This window comes from Argentina anserina, chromosome 3 (assembly GCF_933775445.1).
Source record: "Argentina anserina chromosome 3, drPotAnse1.1, whole genome shotgun sequence".
NCBI classification, from domain to species: domain Eukaryota; kingdom Viridiplantae; phylum Streptophyta; class Magnoliopsida; order Rosales; family Rosaceae; genus Argentina; species Argentina anserina.
The window spans coordinates 2232579-2251609 of NC_065874.1; the positions used below are offsets into that span (position 1 = coordinate 2232579).

The following is a 19031-nucleotide window of genomic DNA, read 5'->3' on the forward strand; positions in this document are numbered from 1 at the left end:
TACTTTCTCCTAGTTCGCTGCGAATCTTATTCAGAAACCATTTTGTGAAGACAGTTCGCTGCGAGCGTTCTTCTGGAAACCATTTTGTGGAGATCGAATGTTCGCTGCGAACGTTCCTTATAATTTACTTTGTGAGGAATATTCACTGAAAATCTTCGCATGAATTGCTAAAGATCCAATAAGTCCAATGCCGCTCTTGCCAAAGTTGTATGTCTTTTTTCAGCCTACTCAAGTCCAAACCCATTAGGTCTTTCTTCAAAAAACCGTTTTATACGGAAAGTCGCTGTGATCTTTCTTTAGAAAACCCATTTAGGTGTGCTAGGTTTACCCTGATATTCGATTTGAAATGGTTCATGATAAGCATTTTTTTCCTTTGTTTGCACTTATCTTAAATTTTTTTATATGCTACCGATTTGAAATTTTTATTATTTGTGAAATAACCTTCATAAGTATTAATGATTTTGAATTGTGATTGCGGGTTTAGAGTTTAAAATTTAGAGTATTAGAGTGTAGAGTTTTAGGGTTTAAGATATTAGAGTGTAGGGTGTAGATTTTAGAAAAAAACCCAAAATAGTATTTAGTAAAATAGCTGAAATATAATTTTTCTGATTAAATCTTATGTGTCAAATTGTGATTGAAATGGTATACCATTAGACATTATCACGTAGTGCTACGATAACACTTAAAATTTTCTCCACTTATCTGGCATTTTTCCCGACACCAATTTATGCCACCTTGAAAAGTCATTTGGACTTTCACTTACCCATCTTTCCTTTTTTCTTTTTTCCCTAAATTTTGAGGATTAGAGGTGGCAAGTGAGCTAAAAAGTCTGAGCCCGATGTGTTAAAAATCGGCCCGGTACAGTCTGAGCATGTTATTATAATGGCCCGGGCTGCGCTTAAATATTTTAACCCATGAGCACGGTCCGGACACGATAAATTTATGGATCAGCCCATTAAACACATAATTTCATATTATTTATATAAATATTTAAATAATTATAATAATAATTGAATATTAAACCTTTTAAATATAAATCTCTTGATTATTTCATTATTTTTATTATATTATGTCACAAATATCATCAAAGTAGTGATAAAAAAATCATAATTTTGATATCTGTACCGTTTTAGAAATAAGATTATCAAATGTGTTGTAGTATTTTATTTATTTTACTATTCTAAATAGTTATATAATATAAATATTATAATTACACAATTTTATTATGTTAATTGTGTCTTATAATACTAATGGGCCGAGCCGGCCCGCTTCTTGGCCCAACACGAGCCAGAGCCCGAGCCCGGCCTGACATGAGCTTGGGCTGTGAGCTGGACCAGGCTTAATATTTAAATAAATAGGATGACCTGATCCCGGTACGAAAAATAGATGGGCTGGCCCAAGCACATCACATGCACCATTTTGACCCGCTTAAAATGGGTCGGCCCGACCCGTTTGCCACCTCTAGTTCTCATGTGTTATCTACCCCGAAATTTAATTTTGGAAAGGTTCAATTTAAAGCATTTTTTTTATTTCTCAATTATCAATTTCCAACTATAATTATGCCACCTTGAAACGCGAATTGGACTTTCACCCTTGAAAAATGCTAAAGACACCAAAAATTATACAAAAAACATATATCAAATGTTGTGTCATGTGTCCACATCGTCACTTTGATCCTAATAATATCTAACATGTCCCTCATATTAAATTCTTTTGAAACAAATAAGAAATAAAAATCAACAATTAAAATGAAAAAAGTTAACTTGCTTAGATTTTCCAGTATGAACAACAATTTATGTGTAGTTATGTGTTTTTTTTTTATAACTAAAACTCATTATCTTTGTTGTTCTGTATAAACTAGTATTGTGTTTCTTTCGATGGGATTTTGATCAAACTTGCAGAACTGAAGCACAATACCTTTATTTTTTAGTTGCAAAAAATATATTGTGCCAAACGACAATCAAATCATGAGTTAGTTGTTGATCAATTGATCAAATGAAGGTAATTCTATATGATGAACCGAATAAGTATATAGAGCATATTAATTAGGAATTAATAATAAGCCTCATCAATCTTCAATCTCCTCCCCATATCGATCTTCTGATTACTCAATCTCATCAATTTTTTTACTAAGATAAAGAATTTAATTAATTTATTATTATCATTTATTATAGGTTATCGATCATGTTGTTTGATTACATTTAATCATGGGTTCTCATGTTGTTCCTAACCAAGTAACCATATTTATGTTCACTCTTGCCGACTGTGGCAAACGAGCCAGCCCGGCCCATTTTAATCGGGTTAAAACCGTGCCCGTATTATGCTCGTACCGGCCAATTTATTTTTCGTGCCGGGCTTGGGTTGACTCATTTTTTCAAATATTAAGCCCGACCTGACCCACGGCCCGAGCCCAAGTCGGGCTGGGCTCGTGCATGTGTCGGGCCAAAAAGCGGGTCGGCCCAGCCTATTAGCATTATAAGACACAATTAACATAAAAAAATTATGTAATTAGAATTTTTGTTTTACATAGCTATTTATAATAGGAAAATAAATAAAATACTACAACACATTTGATAATCATATTTCTAAAACGTTAAATATGTAAAAACTATGATTTTTATTACTATTTTGATGATATTTGTGAAATAATGTAATTAAAATAATAAAATAATCAAGAAGTTTATATTTAAAAGGTCCAATATTCAATTCTCATTATTATGATTGTTTAAATATTTATATAAATAATATAAAATTAAGTGTTTAGCGGGCCGATTCATGAATTTATCGTGTATGGGCCGTGCCGGACCTAAAACGGGCTCGGGCCGGGCTGAGCTAAAATATATAGGCCTAACACGGCCCATTAAAAATAATGAGCTCGGGCTGTGCCGGACTCAGGCTTTTCGGCCCACTTGCGACATTTAATATATTTAATTATTACGTCAATAAATACGAACCAACTGTCATTTATCATGAATTTGTTAGTCTAAATTTTTTTGTGTTCCTCCAAATCGTATGGTATACTTTCACGGGTTCTAAAGTAGATTTTATCTTATGCTCAATCTTGTAGTAGCTGTAGTACCCGGATTTGAATATGATGGAGGTCAAGAAAGAAATGAATCAAAAGTATAGAGGATAAAAAAGATTAAATTTAGCCAATCTTATATAACCGTTATAATAAAGGAATTGAATAAAAATTAGACATTAAAGATAATTAAATACAGACTTTTCTAAATATAAGCAACATGTACATAATTTTGATGTCTACATTACAAAAATTATTTCATGCTTAAAGTTCTGATATTTTACCGTATTGACATCAATTTCACCATTAAATTTTTACTTTTAAAAACAGTAGACGTTCTTTACACCGAAAATATGTCAAAGTACCAATACTGGCGGTCTAGATTATTCCATTTAACAACCTCGGTTGGATTTATGTATTTTGTAGTGCTGTGACTCCATGTCTGTCATGTGAGTGTACCTATCGAAAACAAACGAAAGTCCGCTAACGAGGAACCCACCATTGAAAACCATTGAATCCAAAACCATTAGCTAGTGAATCTTTTATAGTTTTATTCACAAAAGTAAAAGGCTGCCACTTATCACGAAGCAATTGGATCCTGACCATGACAGTGGGACCTGACATCACCACATACGCCAAAAAGGAATCGTCTCCAACTCCAACACTCCCGGTGTCTTTGAGTTTATCATCGACTTCTATTGGTCGATGAAGTTAACCTGAGTCGTCAGAAACTTCATCGCAGAAAATGGAGGCGCTGCAATGGAGGCTCTTACCTCTGCTTTCACTACTCCTTTCTTTCGTAGTGTTCTTCTACTTCCAAACCTCATCCACGGTCAGTTCTTTCTCTTTTTTTTTACATGTTTTGGTTGCTATTGTTACTCTCCCACTATTGTTTCATTTTGGGGTTATGAAAATCTCACTCACAGTTTCCGGAACCGGTAAATTTAGTTCTCATGATCATGAAGACATTGAAATACGGTTTTGAAGTATTAACCAATTGTATGGATGCGTGGATATGAAAATGGCTGCTGATGAGTTGATTATATGAGTTGATGTGCCAATCTTGGTAAAAATAGATTGACAAAAGCCGCAATACAATTGGAACGATAAAGAGACAATGTTGATGGCACACACACAAGAATGTATTGACCTAATTGAATGTTTTATGCATGCCACAGTGTATCTGCATGGGGCAAACTTGAGATCAATACTTTGCATTGAAAGCCGAGTATCATATAGAGTTAAATGTGTTGTGATGTTATTATATATGCTGTTGAAGTTTTTATTTGACAGCTAAATCAGAAGCAATGCAGCCTGCTTCCTTACCAACACTACTGGATTGTTAGCAAGCGCATCGTCACACCTCAAGGGGTCATTTCTGGACTAGGTAAAGTTGTTTTCTTCTGTTTACTTCTTACTAAAGCCGCCAAAAGTACGCAAATTTTCACTTTCTTTATAGGAATTGAGTCTCAGGGAAGGGGAAACTTTTCAGTGTTCTTCGTTGATATATTCTAGTGGTTTAATTTTGGTTTCTGTGAAATGTGTGATGAACAGTTGAGGTGAAGGAGGGAAAGATTGCCTCCATTGTTAAAGAAGAGGAAAAGGATGGGGAAACCAAGTTGAAGAATGTAATTGATTATGGAGAGGCTGTGGTCATGCCTGGCTTGATTGATGTGTAAGAATTCCCTGTCAAGCCCCTTTGTACATAGATTCATAGGTTAATTGGGGTTTTAATATATCTCGTAATATATTTAAATTCTATGCCAGTTCGATCTGGATCTAAATGCTAATTATGATTAATACAGGCATGCACATCTTGATGATCCTGGACGAAGCGAGTGGGAAGGATTTCCATCAGGGACTAAAGCTGCAGCCGCTGGTATGCCTGTAATAAATATTCTTGATTATAACTGCAGTGAACAAGAATATAATTTGGCGCCATTTGTTTCTTGTTTCTTGTTTCTGCACAGGCGGTATAACAACATTGGTTGACATGCCTCTAAATAGCTTTCCGTCCACCGTCTCTAGAGAGACTTTGGAGCTCAAGCTCAAGGCTGCTGAGAGCAGAATTCATGTTGATGTCGGTATGTTTCTGAAACTATATGTTAGGATACATTTTATTCAAGTATTTTGAGAATTACTAAGCCTAGAATTTAACAGGTTTCTGGGGAGGCCTTGTTCCTGAAAATGCATTCAACAAATCTGCTCTTGAGGATCTCTTAAATGCTGGTGCTCTTGGTTTGAAGGTAAGTACTCTTCAAGAACCGGTGTTATATGCCTTAATATAGAACTGTGACAACATTCGATAAACAGAAGGCATACTATGGAATTACTGGTTGTTTTTTTTTTCATATGTTATTATTCCTCCTCTGATGAACTACGTGATGTCTGCTTTTGTAGTCTTTCATGTGTCCATCAGGGATCAATGACTTTCCCATGACAAACAGCAGCCATATTAAGGTTTGTTACATGAGATCAAGTTCTTCTATTATATAAATTAAGGAATTCATCGTGCGCATTGAATAACAAGCATAGAATCAAATGTCATATTTGATTATGTTGCTGCATACCAAAATAGTGTACTAGTTCAATCAGCACATTTATTCAGATAGCTGAAGTTGTTATCATGATGCTGATGTCTTTTTCAATATCTGCATATCGATTTTGATCATTTGTTCCCTAGGAGGGTCTGTCTGTACTGGCAAAATATCGAAGGCCTTTACTTGTACATGCAGAGAAACAACCAGATCCTGAAACTAACTTAGGAGTAGAAGATGGTAGTAATGATGCTCGTTCCTATTCAACATATCTCAAGACTAGACCACCTTCCTGGTATTTTGATACTGTAAAAGAAAATAGCTTGAATCCAATATATATATATATATATATATATATATATATGTGTGTGTGTGTGTGTGTGTGTGTATAGTAACTAGTTCCTCTAATTCAAACTAGGGAGGAAGCAGCTATAAAGGATCTTGTTACCTTGGCAAAGGACACAAGGATTGGTGCTCCTGCAGAGGGAGCTCATCTTCATATTGTGCACTTGTCTGACTCAAGCTCATCTTTAGATCTTATTAAGGTAGAGTCCTTTATAACAACATATTTTGCGGTCTTATTAGTCTCACAGATGGAAATGTTCATCACTTTCTCATTGCCCCTATTGAAGAAAATACTCTGTTAATGAGTTGACTATGTCGCTGTGGTCTTTATATCGTTGCAGGAAGCCAAAAGTGGAGGCGACAGTTTAACTGTGGAGACGTGCCCCCACTACTTGGCTTTTTCAGCAGAAGATATTCAAGATGGAGATACTCGTTTTAAGTGCTCTCCACCCATCCGTGATGCTGTCAATAAGGAAAACCTGTGGAAAGCTTTGTTGGTATGTGATAACTTTATGTTGCCTCTATGTATATGATAGGAATCAGAGGATGCCTATATATCATTAGTGGTTCTACTCCTTCTCATTGCTTTTTCAGGAAGGGGATCTTGACATGTTGAGCTCTGATCATTCACCAACAACCCCGGAGCTTAAGCGTCTGGATGATGGTGACTTTCTAAAGGCTTGGGGTGGCATATCGTGTTTGCAGGTTACTGTCTATTGCTCTAGAAACCTAACGCTGTTTAATCTGAAATGGATAGGTTCTTTGGTACTGCATGTTATGAAGAAGTCACCTTGCTTCATTGGGAAAGAACTCCTGCTTCAGATGGCATTCCATATTTTCCCTTCAAATGTAACATTTTGTCATTTTTGAGAACTGACCCTATTCTTTTGGCGCAAACTTGCAGTTTGTTCTTCCTGTGACATGGTCTTATGGCCAGAAATATGGTGTTACTTTAGAACAAATGGCTCTATGGTGGAGTGAAAGGCCAGCCAAGCTTGCTGGACAAAAACTAAAGGTGATATCATTATCATCTGTTAATTCAAAGCTGCAGTGGAATGGGAAATACTATAAGATGTTGCAGCCTTGCAGGTGTGACCATAAATCACATGCTAATTCAAGTAACATGAAATGAGTTTCTATGTTGCAGGGGGAAATTGCAATTGGGAACTATGCAGATATTGTAGTATGGAACCCAGATGCTGATTTTGACCTTGATGATGGCCATCCTGTGTACATTAAGCACCCGGTATGCATGCCCTGCCTCTACTAACTCGCTAGTACCAAAACTTCATTCTTTTATTTATAACATTCTCGAGCACCTTTATCATCTAAATTTTTTCTGATCAACAATCATACCATGCTCTTGGTCGAAACAATTTAAGATGAGCTTTTACTGATCAAGATTTGTTGTCTGGCCACCTCTGGTTGAAGATTTGCTTATTCTATACTTTCTTTCCTGTACGTGTTATAGAGTATTTCAGCCTACATGGGAACAAAGTTATCTGGAAAAGTCTCGGCTACTTTTGTAAGAGGAAACCTTGTCTTCAAAGAAGGAAATCATGCTCCTGCAGCCTGTGGTGTTCCAATTCTGGCGAAAGAACAGCTCTAATGTAGTCGATTATCAGGTAAAACTCGCAACATGAACACCATTGTTTTCATTATTCCCAATCTGTTTCTTCCTATGCATTGACTGACATTTTTGGGAATTCCAATCATCTATCATCTCACTGTTCTCACCTATTCAAGTTTGTGGCTCACTTTCAGCAATTTTTGGCACTACTGGTCTCATTGTTTCATCCTTCTCGTCTCTACTGCACTCTGACTGTAAGGCTCTGATGGATCTGAATACTTTCACAAGAATGGGAATCAGTTCCCAGTTTGGTCCACGAATAACACCGAGTCATTGTTAAACAATGATTTGATGCCATCTTAGGTGGTTATGTAAATAGTGTAGTTTCCTACATATGTAATCGACAACTTGATGTAAAATTTGATCTGGAATCCATTTATAATATTTTCTGGTGAACTAGAAAATGTGATTCGAATGTCATTAACTCAGTTTATACAGCCAACAGAATGCAGCACTCAAAATCCTCATAATATTATTGATGTTATAGATGACATTAACATTGACCAACAATTCATCTGGGTTATAAACTAGTCTTCCCAGACAATATAAAAAAAGACGCACTCAGGGGCAACATCCAAGAGCATCACAAGCTATATAGAACCGGGAGAATCACATGGTAGAATGTTACCCTGACTATAGAACCTAAAGAATTGATCTAGGGATGGGGGTGTCATTCTTTTACCCTCAATACGAAAGTGACCATTACCTAGTGACTACGGGGGTGTAATTTGTTCACCCTCAATACGGAGGTGATCATTATCGGAAGTGACACTGGTATAACCATCAGAGGAGCCGAGAAGCTTACAGAGCCGATCATACTCGGCCTCATCGTCGGTGGAGGACTCGTTCAGATCAAGGCTAGCTAAACAAGGCTCAGCAATGTTGCGGGAAGATGAACTTGGTCCTTTCTTAGGGGGAAGGGAAGTGGAAATCCTTTTGTAGAACGATGATCTGAAAACCAACAAGAATGCAGACACGTGTACAAATAAAATGTGATTTAATGAATATCAAGCGCGGGGTTACAATCTTTGGTGAACTCCTCTGATTCTATCTCCGTATGTGATTTGGCTCAAGGGTGACATGCACTTGATCTTGAGGATTTGAGTTTGATTTGGATTTGATTTGACGAAGAACGAGCGATTTGGCCGCTTGATGATTCTTCGTGGACTTGAGTTTGGATTGGATTTGGATGAAGAACGAGCGATTTGGCTGCTTGATGATTCTTCGTGGACTTGAGGTTGGATTTGGATTTGATGAAGAACGAGCGATTTGGCCGCTTGATGATTCTTCGTGGACTTGAGGTTGGATTTGGATTTGATGAAGAACGAGCGATTTGGCCGCTTGATGATTCTTCGTGGACTTGAGGTTGGATTTGGATTTGAGGAAGAACGAGCGATTTGACCGCTTGATGATTCTTCGTGGACTTGAGGTTGGATTTGGATTTGAGGAAGAACGAGCGATTTGGCCGCTTGATGATTCTTCGTGGATTTGATGATCTTCGTGGACTTGAGAGACTTCGGGATTTGTCGAGAGTGATTCTTGCTCGAGTGATTTCTCTCATTCTTCTCCAAGTCTCAAAAAAATCCTCTCCCTCTCTTCATGTTGAAGGGCTATTTATAGTGTCAAAGTTTCTATTTTATAGAATATTTTAATGACACTTAAAATAATAAATTCCTTAATTGTATAATTAAATCAATATGTATTTTCCGATTAATTTAAAATTAGTTATTCTCATAACTAAATTAAACAGAAAATAATTGATTTAATTATGACTGTTAAGAAATTTATTAATTTAATCAAATGTCCGATTACCATTTCGAATCGTCAATGACATTCAATTTTCTGATGCAATTCGGAATCACGTAGCTTCGATTACGATCATCCGTTTATGTGCTGACACGAGTTTTATTCGGATCCGCACCAACTTTGTTGACTTTTGGTCACGTGTGCAATTTTGTCGGGCTCTTGGTCGATTTAATTATTTAACGAAGATAATTTACTTCATTAAATTTCATGTGTCTACAAATGCCCCCACTTCAAGTCGTGCTGCAGATATGTCGTCGTCACGTGCCGAAAGCGCAGCTTGAAGTATGTAGTTTGATTTGGAGAATTTGTGGAGCTAGCTTCCGAGGCTCCGCAAATTTTGTAGTAATTTTTCCTTATGACTTCCGATATTTAGTTCGACATGAAGAGAAATTATTGACATCTCCGTCAATTTATTTTATTTGTGAAATAATTGTTTCCATCCTATCAGGATCTTCTCTACGTCGATTTAATGGCAAGCCGATATTCATAATACTTGTAATCAGCACAACTTTCATCAAATAAGAATTTAAAGGGGTTATCTCTTGGATTGTTTTTTTTTTTCCGTGTAATACGCTCAAACTGCTTATCTTCCCAGTACTCAAGAAGAACCCGAAAATAATGCAAGTCACCTCCAATGATCTGAAAAGGCTGACCATCTTTCCAGCACTTGTCCTCTCAAATTTCAAACATTCTGACACATTTTGATTCCACAATCCACTATCACTATCAGCTAACAATGACATAATATATCACACCTTATACAAAGATATATTAGAGAAAAGGTTGAATATTAATCATCTTCCACCATCGTAAAGCAATGTCCAACTTTCTTTTTTTTGTCTTCTCTTTTTCTTTGCTTTTTTTTTTCTTTTGTCTTTCACCATCACCATCTTTCAAGATCTTTTGTGACAATATCCTCAATCAAAATTTCCTGCCGGCCACTTACACTTCATACATGTATATGACTCGAGTACCATGTGCATTCACGTTCTATGGTCCTGTCAGCTGTCCTTAATGCCAAAGTATGCCCTTGGCTTGCTGCAATCTTCAATTCTTGTACCCTTGTCTTTAAATACATTCATCCTTTCGGTCATCCCTCACAGTTCGATCATGTTCTTTGCTCTTCCTAACTATTTTATCTTCTCCAATTTGCTTCATCAAATCACCTAGCTCATGTCTATTTGCTTGTCGTACCCGAACCAAATCTTTGATCTTGACACGGGCATGATCTTACTCTGCTTCCAGTGCCTTTATCAAAGCTATATTGGAAGTATGTTGTTCCTCCAAACTCCATATCCGGTTCAAAACCTTCAGCAATTCTGTTGATGTTTTAAGATTATAATGTGGCTCGCTTATTCTTCCCTTAAAGTCTAAAGAACTGGTGGGAGTCATTGCAGGGTTATAAGGCGGTGTCGGCGACTTAACCGGCGTTGGAGAAGATTGAAGTATGAAAGTATCGACCAGAATCTCCTCCTCCTCAGCCATCTTGTCAAACTCAACTGCCAGCTTATTCACACCTCTCACTTTCTCCGACACCAAAACAACTTGTTTTGTTCACCCATGGATTTCCACACTCCCACCAGGAAGGCTCTCCAAGCTAGAACAGAGGCTCTCCAGGCTACGGCTTCAGCATCGGCCTCACCAACTACGAGGCCGCTGACTGCACCTGCCTCCTCCTTGCCCGCCGCACTCTCAAGAAGCTCGAGATGGACGAGGAGCACGAAGGCAGCAAGTGGGACGATCCTGGGGTTTTTTTTTTTCTTTTCAGGTAGCAGACTTGGTGACTTTGGCTCATGTCCCTCACAACAAATCGACCGAGAGGTGGGTACTCAAAGAAAGTGTTGACAACAATGGGCTTGGTGGGAAGCATCTTTAACAGTACTGGCATCTCCATCCTTCAAGAACATGGGCTCCTTCTCAATCTCCTTTTTTGATCAAGATCTCACTGAATTTAATCAGCAATGTGAGAGGTGTGGCAGTCAAGGACTAGAGCATATCCATTTAGGATCTTGTTCATGGTGGTTCACGATGATAACATGGAGGTGAAGTTAGAAGCCTCCTTGGCGGGGTCATCCTTGGAGTTAGATGCAGCAACCACACTTGGGAGAAAGGAAGATGAAGATGGTCATCCTTGGAGTTAGATGCAGCAACCACACTTGGGAGAAAGGAAGTGCCCGTTTTACAGTGCCTGTTCCGCTACAGTGACGATTCCGCTACAGTATTGCTCGGCTGCAGTTTTTTTTTTAGATCATGGTCTGATTTTGACTTTTTTTTTTCATTCTTATTTTGACTCTTTTTTTTAGGATATTGACAACAAATTTGAAGATCGTTGTTGATGTAGCCACCTGACTCCTTTCGAAACGCGTTGATTTCTGACGGATTTGAAGAACGTAAACGACCTAATCGCTTGACTGCTCTCAATTCATAGACTTGACGGCAGTCAACAAAAGCGGATTAGGCTTTACGCATCACATTCACCATGATGGCTTTCAAGAGTTTGAAGAACGTAAACGACCTAATCGCTTGACTGCTCTCAATTCATAGACTTGACGGCAGTCAACAAAAGCGGATTAGGCTTTACGACCTGACTCCTTTCGAAACGCGTTGATTTCTGACGGATTTGAAGAATGTAAACGACCTAATCGCTTGACTGCTCTCAATTCATAGACTTGACGGCAGTCAACAAAAGCGGATTAGGCTTTACGCATCACATTCAACATGCGGCTTTCAAGAGTTTTCTTCACGATGCAAAACTTGTTGATCCGGAACAGAAGAAGTGCCAAAATCCGAGAGATTCCAGAACTGAGAGTCGGTTTTTAAGAACGTCGGAGCAGCTTCAAATCAAAGAAGAAGTGTCCAATCCGAGAGATTTCAGAACTGAGAGCCAGCTTTGAAGAACGTCGGAACAGCTTCAAGTCAAAGAAGAAGTGTCTAATCCGAGAGATTCCAGAACTGAGAGCCAGCTTTGAAGAACGTCGGAACAGCTTCAAGTTAAAGAAGAAGTGTCTAATCCGAGAGATTCCAGAACTGAGAGCCAGCTTTGAAGAACGTCGGAGCAGTTTCAAGTTAAAGAAGAAGTGTTTAATCCGAGAGATTTCAGAACTGAGAACCAGCTTTGAAGAACGTCGGAACAGCTTCAAGTCAAAGAAGAAGTGTCTAATCCGAGAGATTTCAGAACTGAGAGCCAGCTTTGAAGAACGTCGGAACAGCTTCAAGTCAAAGAAGAAGTGTCTAATCCGAGAGATTCCATAACTGAGAGCCAGCTTTGAAGAACGTCGGAGCAGCTTCAAGGGTTTGACCTGGATGTGACAGACTTGAATGATCAAGTTTTGCTCCTTTCTTCTTTTTTTTTTTCAATTAAACCCTTATTTTTTTTTGATGTGACTGAACTTAAGATTGTTTTTTCTCAAGATGCCTACGTATCCTTCTAAAGAAGGAATCAAGTCATCACGTAGTTCAAAGGTTTTTTTTTTGGGTGCCTTGTGTAGTTTAAGCTCATGCAGGCGTGGAGCGTTTTTTTTTGTGTGTGTCTTATGCAGTTTAGGCTCGTGCAGACTTGGAGCGTACTTTGTTTTTTTTTGTGTGTGTGTCTTGTGCAGTTTAGGCTCGTGCGGACTTGGAGCATTTTTTTTTCAAGCATAATACTTCTTCAAGAACTTGCCGTTGATGGGACCGATTCTCAGACCGTCTTCCGCCACAATTTTGTAAGCTCCATTGGTGTAAACTTCTCTGACGACGTAAGGACCATCCCACTTTGACTTGAATTTGGAGCCAGACTTGTGCGTCATAATGATGGGTCTTCGAACAGCAAGGACTAAATCATCAACTTGAAATGACCGTGGTCGAACACCTTTGTTGAAGGCGTGTGACATCCGAGCTTGGTAGCATTCCAGGTGTTGTTGTGCGTCAAGCCTCTTCTCGTCTAAAGCTTCTAACTCTTGCAAACGCAACTTGACATTTTCTTCATTTGTGAGACCTTCTTGCAAAGCGATTCTCAATGATGGGATTTCTTTCTCTAATGGTAACACGGCTTCGACACCATAGACGAGAGAATAAGGTGTAGCATTTGTGGCTGTCTGATACGTCGTTCTGTAAGCCCAGAGAGCTTCGCCTAATTTCTCATGCCAATCCCTTTGCTTCTTGCTGACAGTTTTCTTCAAAATGTTACATAGCGTTTTATTGAATGCTTCTGCCAATCCATTTGCCGGAGCGTTATACATCGAAGAGAAGTGAAGCCTGAAGTGAAATTTCTTGCTCAAATTTTCTGTTGCGGTATTCGAGAAGTACTTTGCGTTGTCTGTGATGATGCATCGCGGTATACCATAGCGTTGTATGATGCTTCCAGTAATGAAGTCCACAACATTTTCTTTCTTTATTTCTTTCGGCGGTATTGCTTCTGCCCACTTTGAGAAGGAATCAGTGGCTGCCAGAATGTACATATGACCAGCCGATGATTTCGGAGTGATGGGTCCAATTGCATCCATTCCCCAGACATCGAACGGGTGCGAAGCAATTGTCGGATGCAACGGCTCAGGTGGCTGATGAATGAAGTTGGCATGAAACTGACAAGCTTGGCATTTTTGTGCATACTCCATACAATCCTTGACCATAGCAGGCCAATAATACCCTAGTCGTCTTACTTGGAAATGTAACTTTGGCCCTGACTGATGTGCTCCACACACTCCAGAATGAACCTCTTCCATGGCTTTCACCGCTTCATCATTTCCCAAGCATCGAAGGAGTACTCCGTCAAACGATCTTCGATATAAAGTTTCTTTGTAGTAGAGGAAGCGCGGTGCTCGTCGCTTGATGCTCCACTTTTGCTTCGAATCTTCGGGAAGCTTGTTGTGCTCAAGATAGTCGATAAAAGGATGTCTCCAGTCTTCAACATCAATGGTGTGAACTGACACTACATGAGAGCTGGCACACTGGAGTGAAGGTTTTGTTGTCACGACCCACCTTTGGCAAATTGGGATGTCCAAAATTTCGTCTCCAGACAATGCCAAGGTCGCCGCCAAGTTTGCCAATGCGTCTGCCATTTGATTTTCTTTCCGTGGCACATGTATGAGTGTAACATTATCAAAGCCCTTCAAGAGTTGTGTGGCAAGTTGGAAATAAGGTACCAAATCTTCCTTTTTGACCTCGTAATTAGTGAGCAGTTGATCAATCACCAACTTCGAGTCTCCATATACTTCGAGACTTTGGATTTCAATCTCTAACGCTGTTTGCAATCCCATGATCAAGGCTTGGTACTCTGCGACATTGTTGGAGCACAATTCCCCAAGGGTGAAAGAATAAGGCAATATTTGCTTTTGTGGGGAGACGAAGATAACACCAGCCCCTGCTCCGTCTGCCCTAGATGAGCCATCGAAAAACATCTTCCAAGTAGGGAGGACCTCTGCAAGGAAGACTTCCTCATCCGGGAATTCATCTGAGATTTCCCAATCCGCTGGAATAGGGTGGTCTGCCAAGAAGTCGGCTAACGCCTGCCCTTTCACTGCTTTAGCGGGCACATATACGATGTCGTATTGGTTCAATAGTAACGCCCACTTAGCCATACGTCCGGTTAGAACTGGTTTCGATAATATAAACTTAACTGGATCGGCTCGTGCCACCAAATGCATTGTGTAAGCTTGCATGTAATGCCTCAACTTTTGAATGGCGAAGACGAGTGCAAGACACATCTTCTCTATCGGCGGATAATTTAACTCAGGTCCGGTGAGGGTCCGACTTAAGTAGTACAAGGCTTTCTCCTTTTTGGCTTCATTTTCTTGGGCAAGAAGGGCCCCAAGTGATCTCTCTTGAGCCGCGATGTAAAGGATAAGAGGTTTCCCGGCGATAGGTGCACCCAACACCGGAGGATTCGCCAAGTATTTCTTTATGCTCTTAAAGGCATTGCGACAAGATTCATCCCATACAAATGGAACATCTTTCTTCATGAGTCGACTGAATGGTTGGCAGCGGCCCGCCAGGTTCGATATGAACCGTCTGATGAAGGCAAGTCGTCCTTGGAGGCTTTTTAACTCGTGCAAATTTCTTGGCTCTGGCATTTCCTGGATGGCTTTAATTTTGGATTGGTCTACCTCGATGCCTCGGTGCTTCACGATGAATCCAAGAAATTTTCCGGAACTGACACCGAATGCACACTTCAAAGGATTCATTTTTAACTGGTATTTGCGTAACCTGTCGAATACTCTTCGTAGATCTTGCAGGTGATCAATTCTTTTCTTTGTTTTGACAACCAAATCATCAACATAGCATTCTACATACTTGTGCAGCATGTCACCGAAAATTTTTTGCATAGCGCGTTGGTACGTTGCACCGGCATTTTTTAACCCGAATGGCATGACCTTATAGCAATAAATTCCTTTGGGAGTTCGAAATGCAGTGAGTTCCTCATCCTCTAAGGCCATCCTTATCTGGTTGTAACCTGATGATCCGTCCATGAATGACAAAACCTCATGCCCGGTTGTCGCATCCACCATGAGCTCTATGATTGGTAGAGGGAAATCATCTTTTGGACATGCCTCGTTTAAATCACGAAAATCTACACAAACGCGGATTTGTCCGTTCTTCTTCTTGACAGGAACAATGTTTGCGATCCACTTGGGATACTGAACCTCTCTAATGAAGCCTGCGGCAATCAACTTATCAACTTCTGCTTCAATTTGAGGAATAAGTTCTGTTCGAAAACGTCTTTGTGTTTGCTTGGTCGGCCGAGCCTCTGGTTTGACAGCAAGTCGATGAACTGCTACTTTTGGATCTAGGCCGGGCATTTCTTTGTACGTCCAAGCAAATACATCTTTGTACTCGAGCAACAGATCAAGATGTTCTTTTTCTTCTTCAGAACTTAAAGACGCACTCACAAAAATAGGTCTTGGGTCTTCCTCTGTTCCCAAGTTAATCTCCTTAAGTTCATCCATAGTGGCTTGCCCCCCGTCTTCAAGTTCTGGAGGAGCTTCGTCTACTTCAATTTCAAAATCTTCATGATCGTCTTCCTCTACGGCATCTGCTTCTGCCACCGTGACATGATAAGAAGTTTGGACAATGTCATCATCACCGTCATTATCGAGGTTGCCATCTCCTTTTTGGCCAGTGAATATGATGGTATGTTGCTTCACTTTGAGTTGATCCGTGGAATCCACTTCCAACATACAATGCCTCTTCATGCGTGACGGGATAAGACTTCGGATTTCCTTGCTCTCCGCTTAACCACAAGTCATTTTCCTCTTGCATATCTGTCGTTCCTCAGGTGCTTGGATCCTTTCCAACGCAGGCTTTCGCAGAATGAGGTTTGACATTTTCTTATCTTTGTCTGAACTTGACATCCTCTTGAATACGGAAGGCCGGGTGGTTGTAAGACCGATGCGATTGAAGACTGAACCTCTACTTGATGTCATGTTCACACGGTCAAAAACCGACATCCTTGTGATTGATCCTTCATTGCGTTCAGATATTGCTCTTCGGGAACCTGGACGAATGCGATCGAACGACGAAATGCGAGGGGTTGACTGAACCTCTCGACTCTTCTCTTCGACTACCTCGACACTGATATGTTGCACATTGGCTCGCTCTGCCCTTCTTCTTCCTGAAATTCTAATAGGCTTGCTCGAAGTGAAACCGAGACCAGCTTTAGAAGAATCAATTGTTGCCCCTTGCTCTCTTAACTTCTTTTGTGACTCATCGAGCTCATGCGCCCTCCTTGCTACAGCCTGGTCGTCCTTTTTACTTGATGAACCAAAGTCGTATCCGGCCTTTTCTAACAGCTTGTATGCGTTAGGATCGAACCCTTCACTTGTTCTTTTCTTGGGCAGCGATCCATGTTCCGTCTTACCTTGAATCGGTTTGACAAACCCCTCTAGTGGCTGCTTTGTGGGATTTCGGTTGTTCATCTTTATTAATGGCAATGTTGACTCCTCCTTCAACAATTTCACATCATTCTCTTCTAATTTTCGTGGGCAATCTTGTGACTTTATCCCCACAAATGGGGACTCCCCCTCCCTTCGTCTAGACTTCGGAACATAGCGAAGGACCGGAAATGCATGGCTGGCTTTTCTTTCTGCAGAGGATGTTGCCACTTTAGATGAGACTTTTTGTGACACTTCACCATAAAGCTCAATGTCTTTTGATTTGGCATCATTCTCCCTAACTTTAACGGCTTTCCCCGTGGAGGGTACTCCGACCGGAATGACTTCTTTCATTGACTCCTCATCTGTGTAGAATTTAGAATCCGCAAAGTATGATTCGGCTTCTGTGAAAGGTTTGGTATCTCCAACCACGGTTTTCACACCTCCGCGATAGAACTTGAAGCATTGGTGCAAAGTGGATGGCACGATGCCATTTTCATGTACCCATGGTCGTCCCAGCAACAAGTTGTACGAGGTCTTGGCATCGATGACATGGAACAAAGTGTTTGATTTTAGCTCTCCAATGTCCATGTCTAGTCTGATCATCCCTATCGCTCTTTGTCCTCCTTGGTTGAAACCTTGGATCATGAGACGACTCCTTGACAACTCATCAACGTTGATGCCGAGTTGAGACATGGTTGACTTGGGCATGATATTTACTGCTGACCCTCCGTCTATGAGCATGCGATTCAACTTCCGCTCTCGCATGTATCCTGTCACAAAAAGAGGCCGATTATGTGGCTTAGAACCCAATTGGAGGTCATCATCCGTGAAGTGAATGGTATCACAATATGCATCACATAGGCCACATTCTTTCATGCTTGTGGAGTGTTTCCCTATGTCAATAAGCAACTCCACAAGTGCGCATCTCGTTGATTTTGGCAATTGCATCAAGTCAGAGAGGCTAAGTTGGAAAGGTAGACTCTCCGATTGTTTCAACACCTCATTCTTCTTTAACACTTGACTTGCACCTGTTTCTCTTGCTTCAGGGTTCTCGTCTTCTTTGGAGCTAACTTCACAACTTGTGGCCATTGAAGTGACATTCGGTTGTTTTGTCGGCAAGTGTTCTTTTGACAAGTTCCGGCGAAGAGGCTTCCACAAATATGGAACAACTTTCGTCTCAAAACGCCCTCGTCCGTTCTCCACCCGTCGTGGAGGTGACTTCTTATGGTTTGGTTGGGCAATCGATGAATTTAACATCATACCTTTGCGAGTTCTTCTTCGGGTGACCAATATCCATCCTTCATCATCGGCATTAGAGGCAACTTGGAGGGTAGGCGTGGAAGCAGGACATTCTTTAACTTCTTTGGTCTTCTTATGTTCACGCGCCTCCTTTATGAAACAAAACGGTGCTTTCATCGGGTGAAAAGGGAGTGGAACTGGCTCGAACGACCCGAATGTTACGGTAGTGCAATTGACTTCAGCAATGTCGTCAACGTCCAGCTCAATCTTCCCTTGCTTGGCGAGGTTCATTATCAAATCCTTGAGAACAAAGCACTTCTCTATGGGGTGACTAACGAGGCGATGATATTTGCAATACTTCGGATCGTTGACTCGATGCATTTCTTCTGGACGTTTGCACTCCGGAAGCTCTATTATCTTGTTTTCGAGCAGATCTTCTAACATGCCCGCCACATCAGAGTCTGGGAACGGGTACGTCTTTCGCTCCATCTCCTTTAACGTGCGTTTACTCCTATCGTAGGTTCGAGGAGGTTCCACCTTATTAAATTCTTTCTTATCCCGCGTAGAGATCTTAACTGGTGCAGTATTGATGAACATTGATT

General features: G+C 40.3%; 1 protein-coding gene and 1 long non-coding RNA gene across 3 annotated transcripts; both read left to right on the forward strand.

The window, feature by feature from the left end:
* Positions 1-3717: 3717 nt before the first annotated feature.
* LOC126788079 (allantoinase) lies at positions 3718-7984 on the forward strand. 2 transcript variants are annotated; one of them, XM_050514041.1, is made up of 15 exons: positions 3718-3854; positions 4316-4409; positions 4577-4697; positions 4828-4901; positions 4993-5106; positions 5183-5268; positions 5423-5482; positions 5706-5854; positions 5978-6104; positions 6246-6401; positions 6499-6609; positions 6809-6919; positions 7052-7150; positions 7376-7529; positions 7669-7984. In XM_050514041.1, the coding sequence occupies exons 1-14, from the start codon at positions 3768-3770 to the stop codon at positions 7511-7513; spliced, it is 1527 nt and encodes a 508-aa protein (XP_050369998.1). In that variant the 5' UTR covers positions 3718-3767; the 3' UTR covers positions 7514-7529; positions 7669-7984. The 2 variants fall into 2 exon arrangements, with proteins under 2 accessions (XP_050369998.1, XP_050369999.1); XM_050514042.1 differs by having other exon boundaries at positions 3755-3854; positions 4302-4409.
* A 2371-nt stretch (positions 7985-10355) lies between these two features.
* Positions 10356-10780, forward strand: LOC126788095 (uncharacterized). Its single transcript, XR_007671333.1, has 2 exons — positions 10356-10610; positions 10738-10780. It is a non-coding gene; the product is annotated as an uncharacterized LOC126788095 (long non-coding RNA).
* Positions 10781-19031: the final 8251 nt, after the last annotated feature.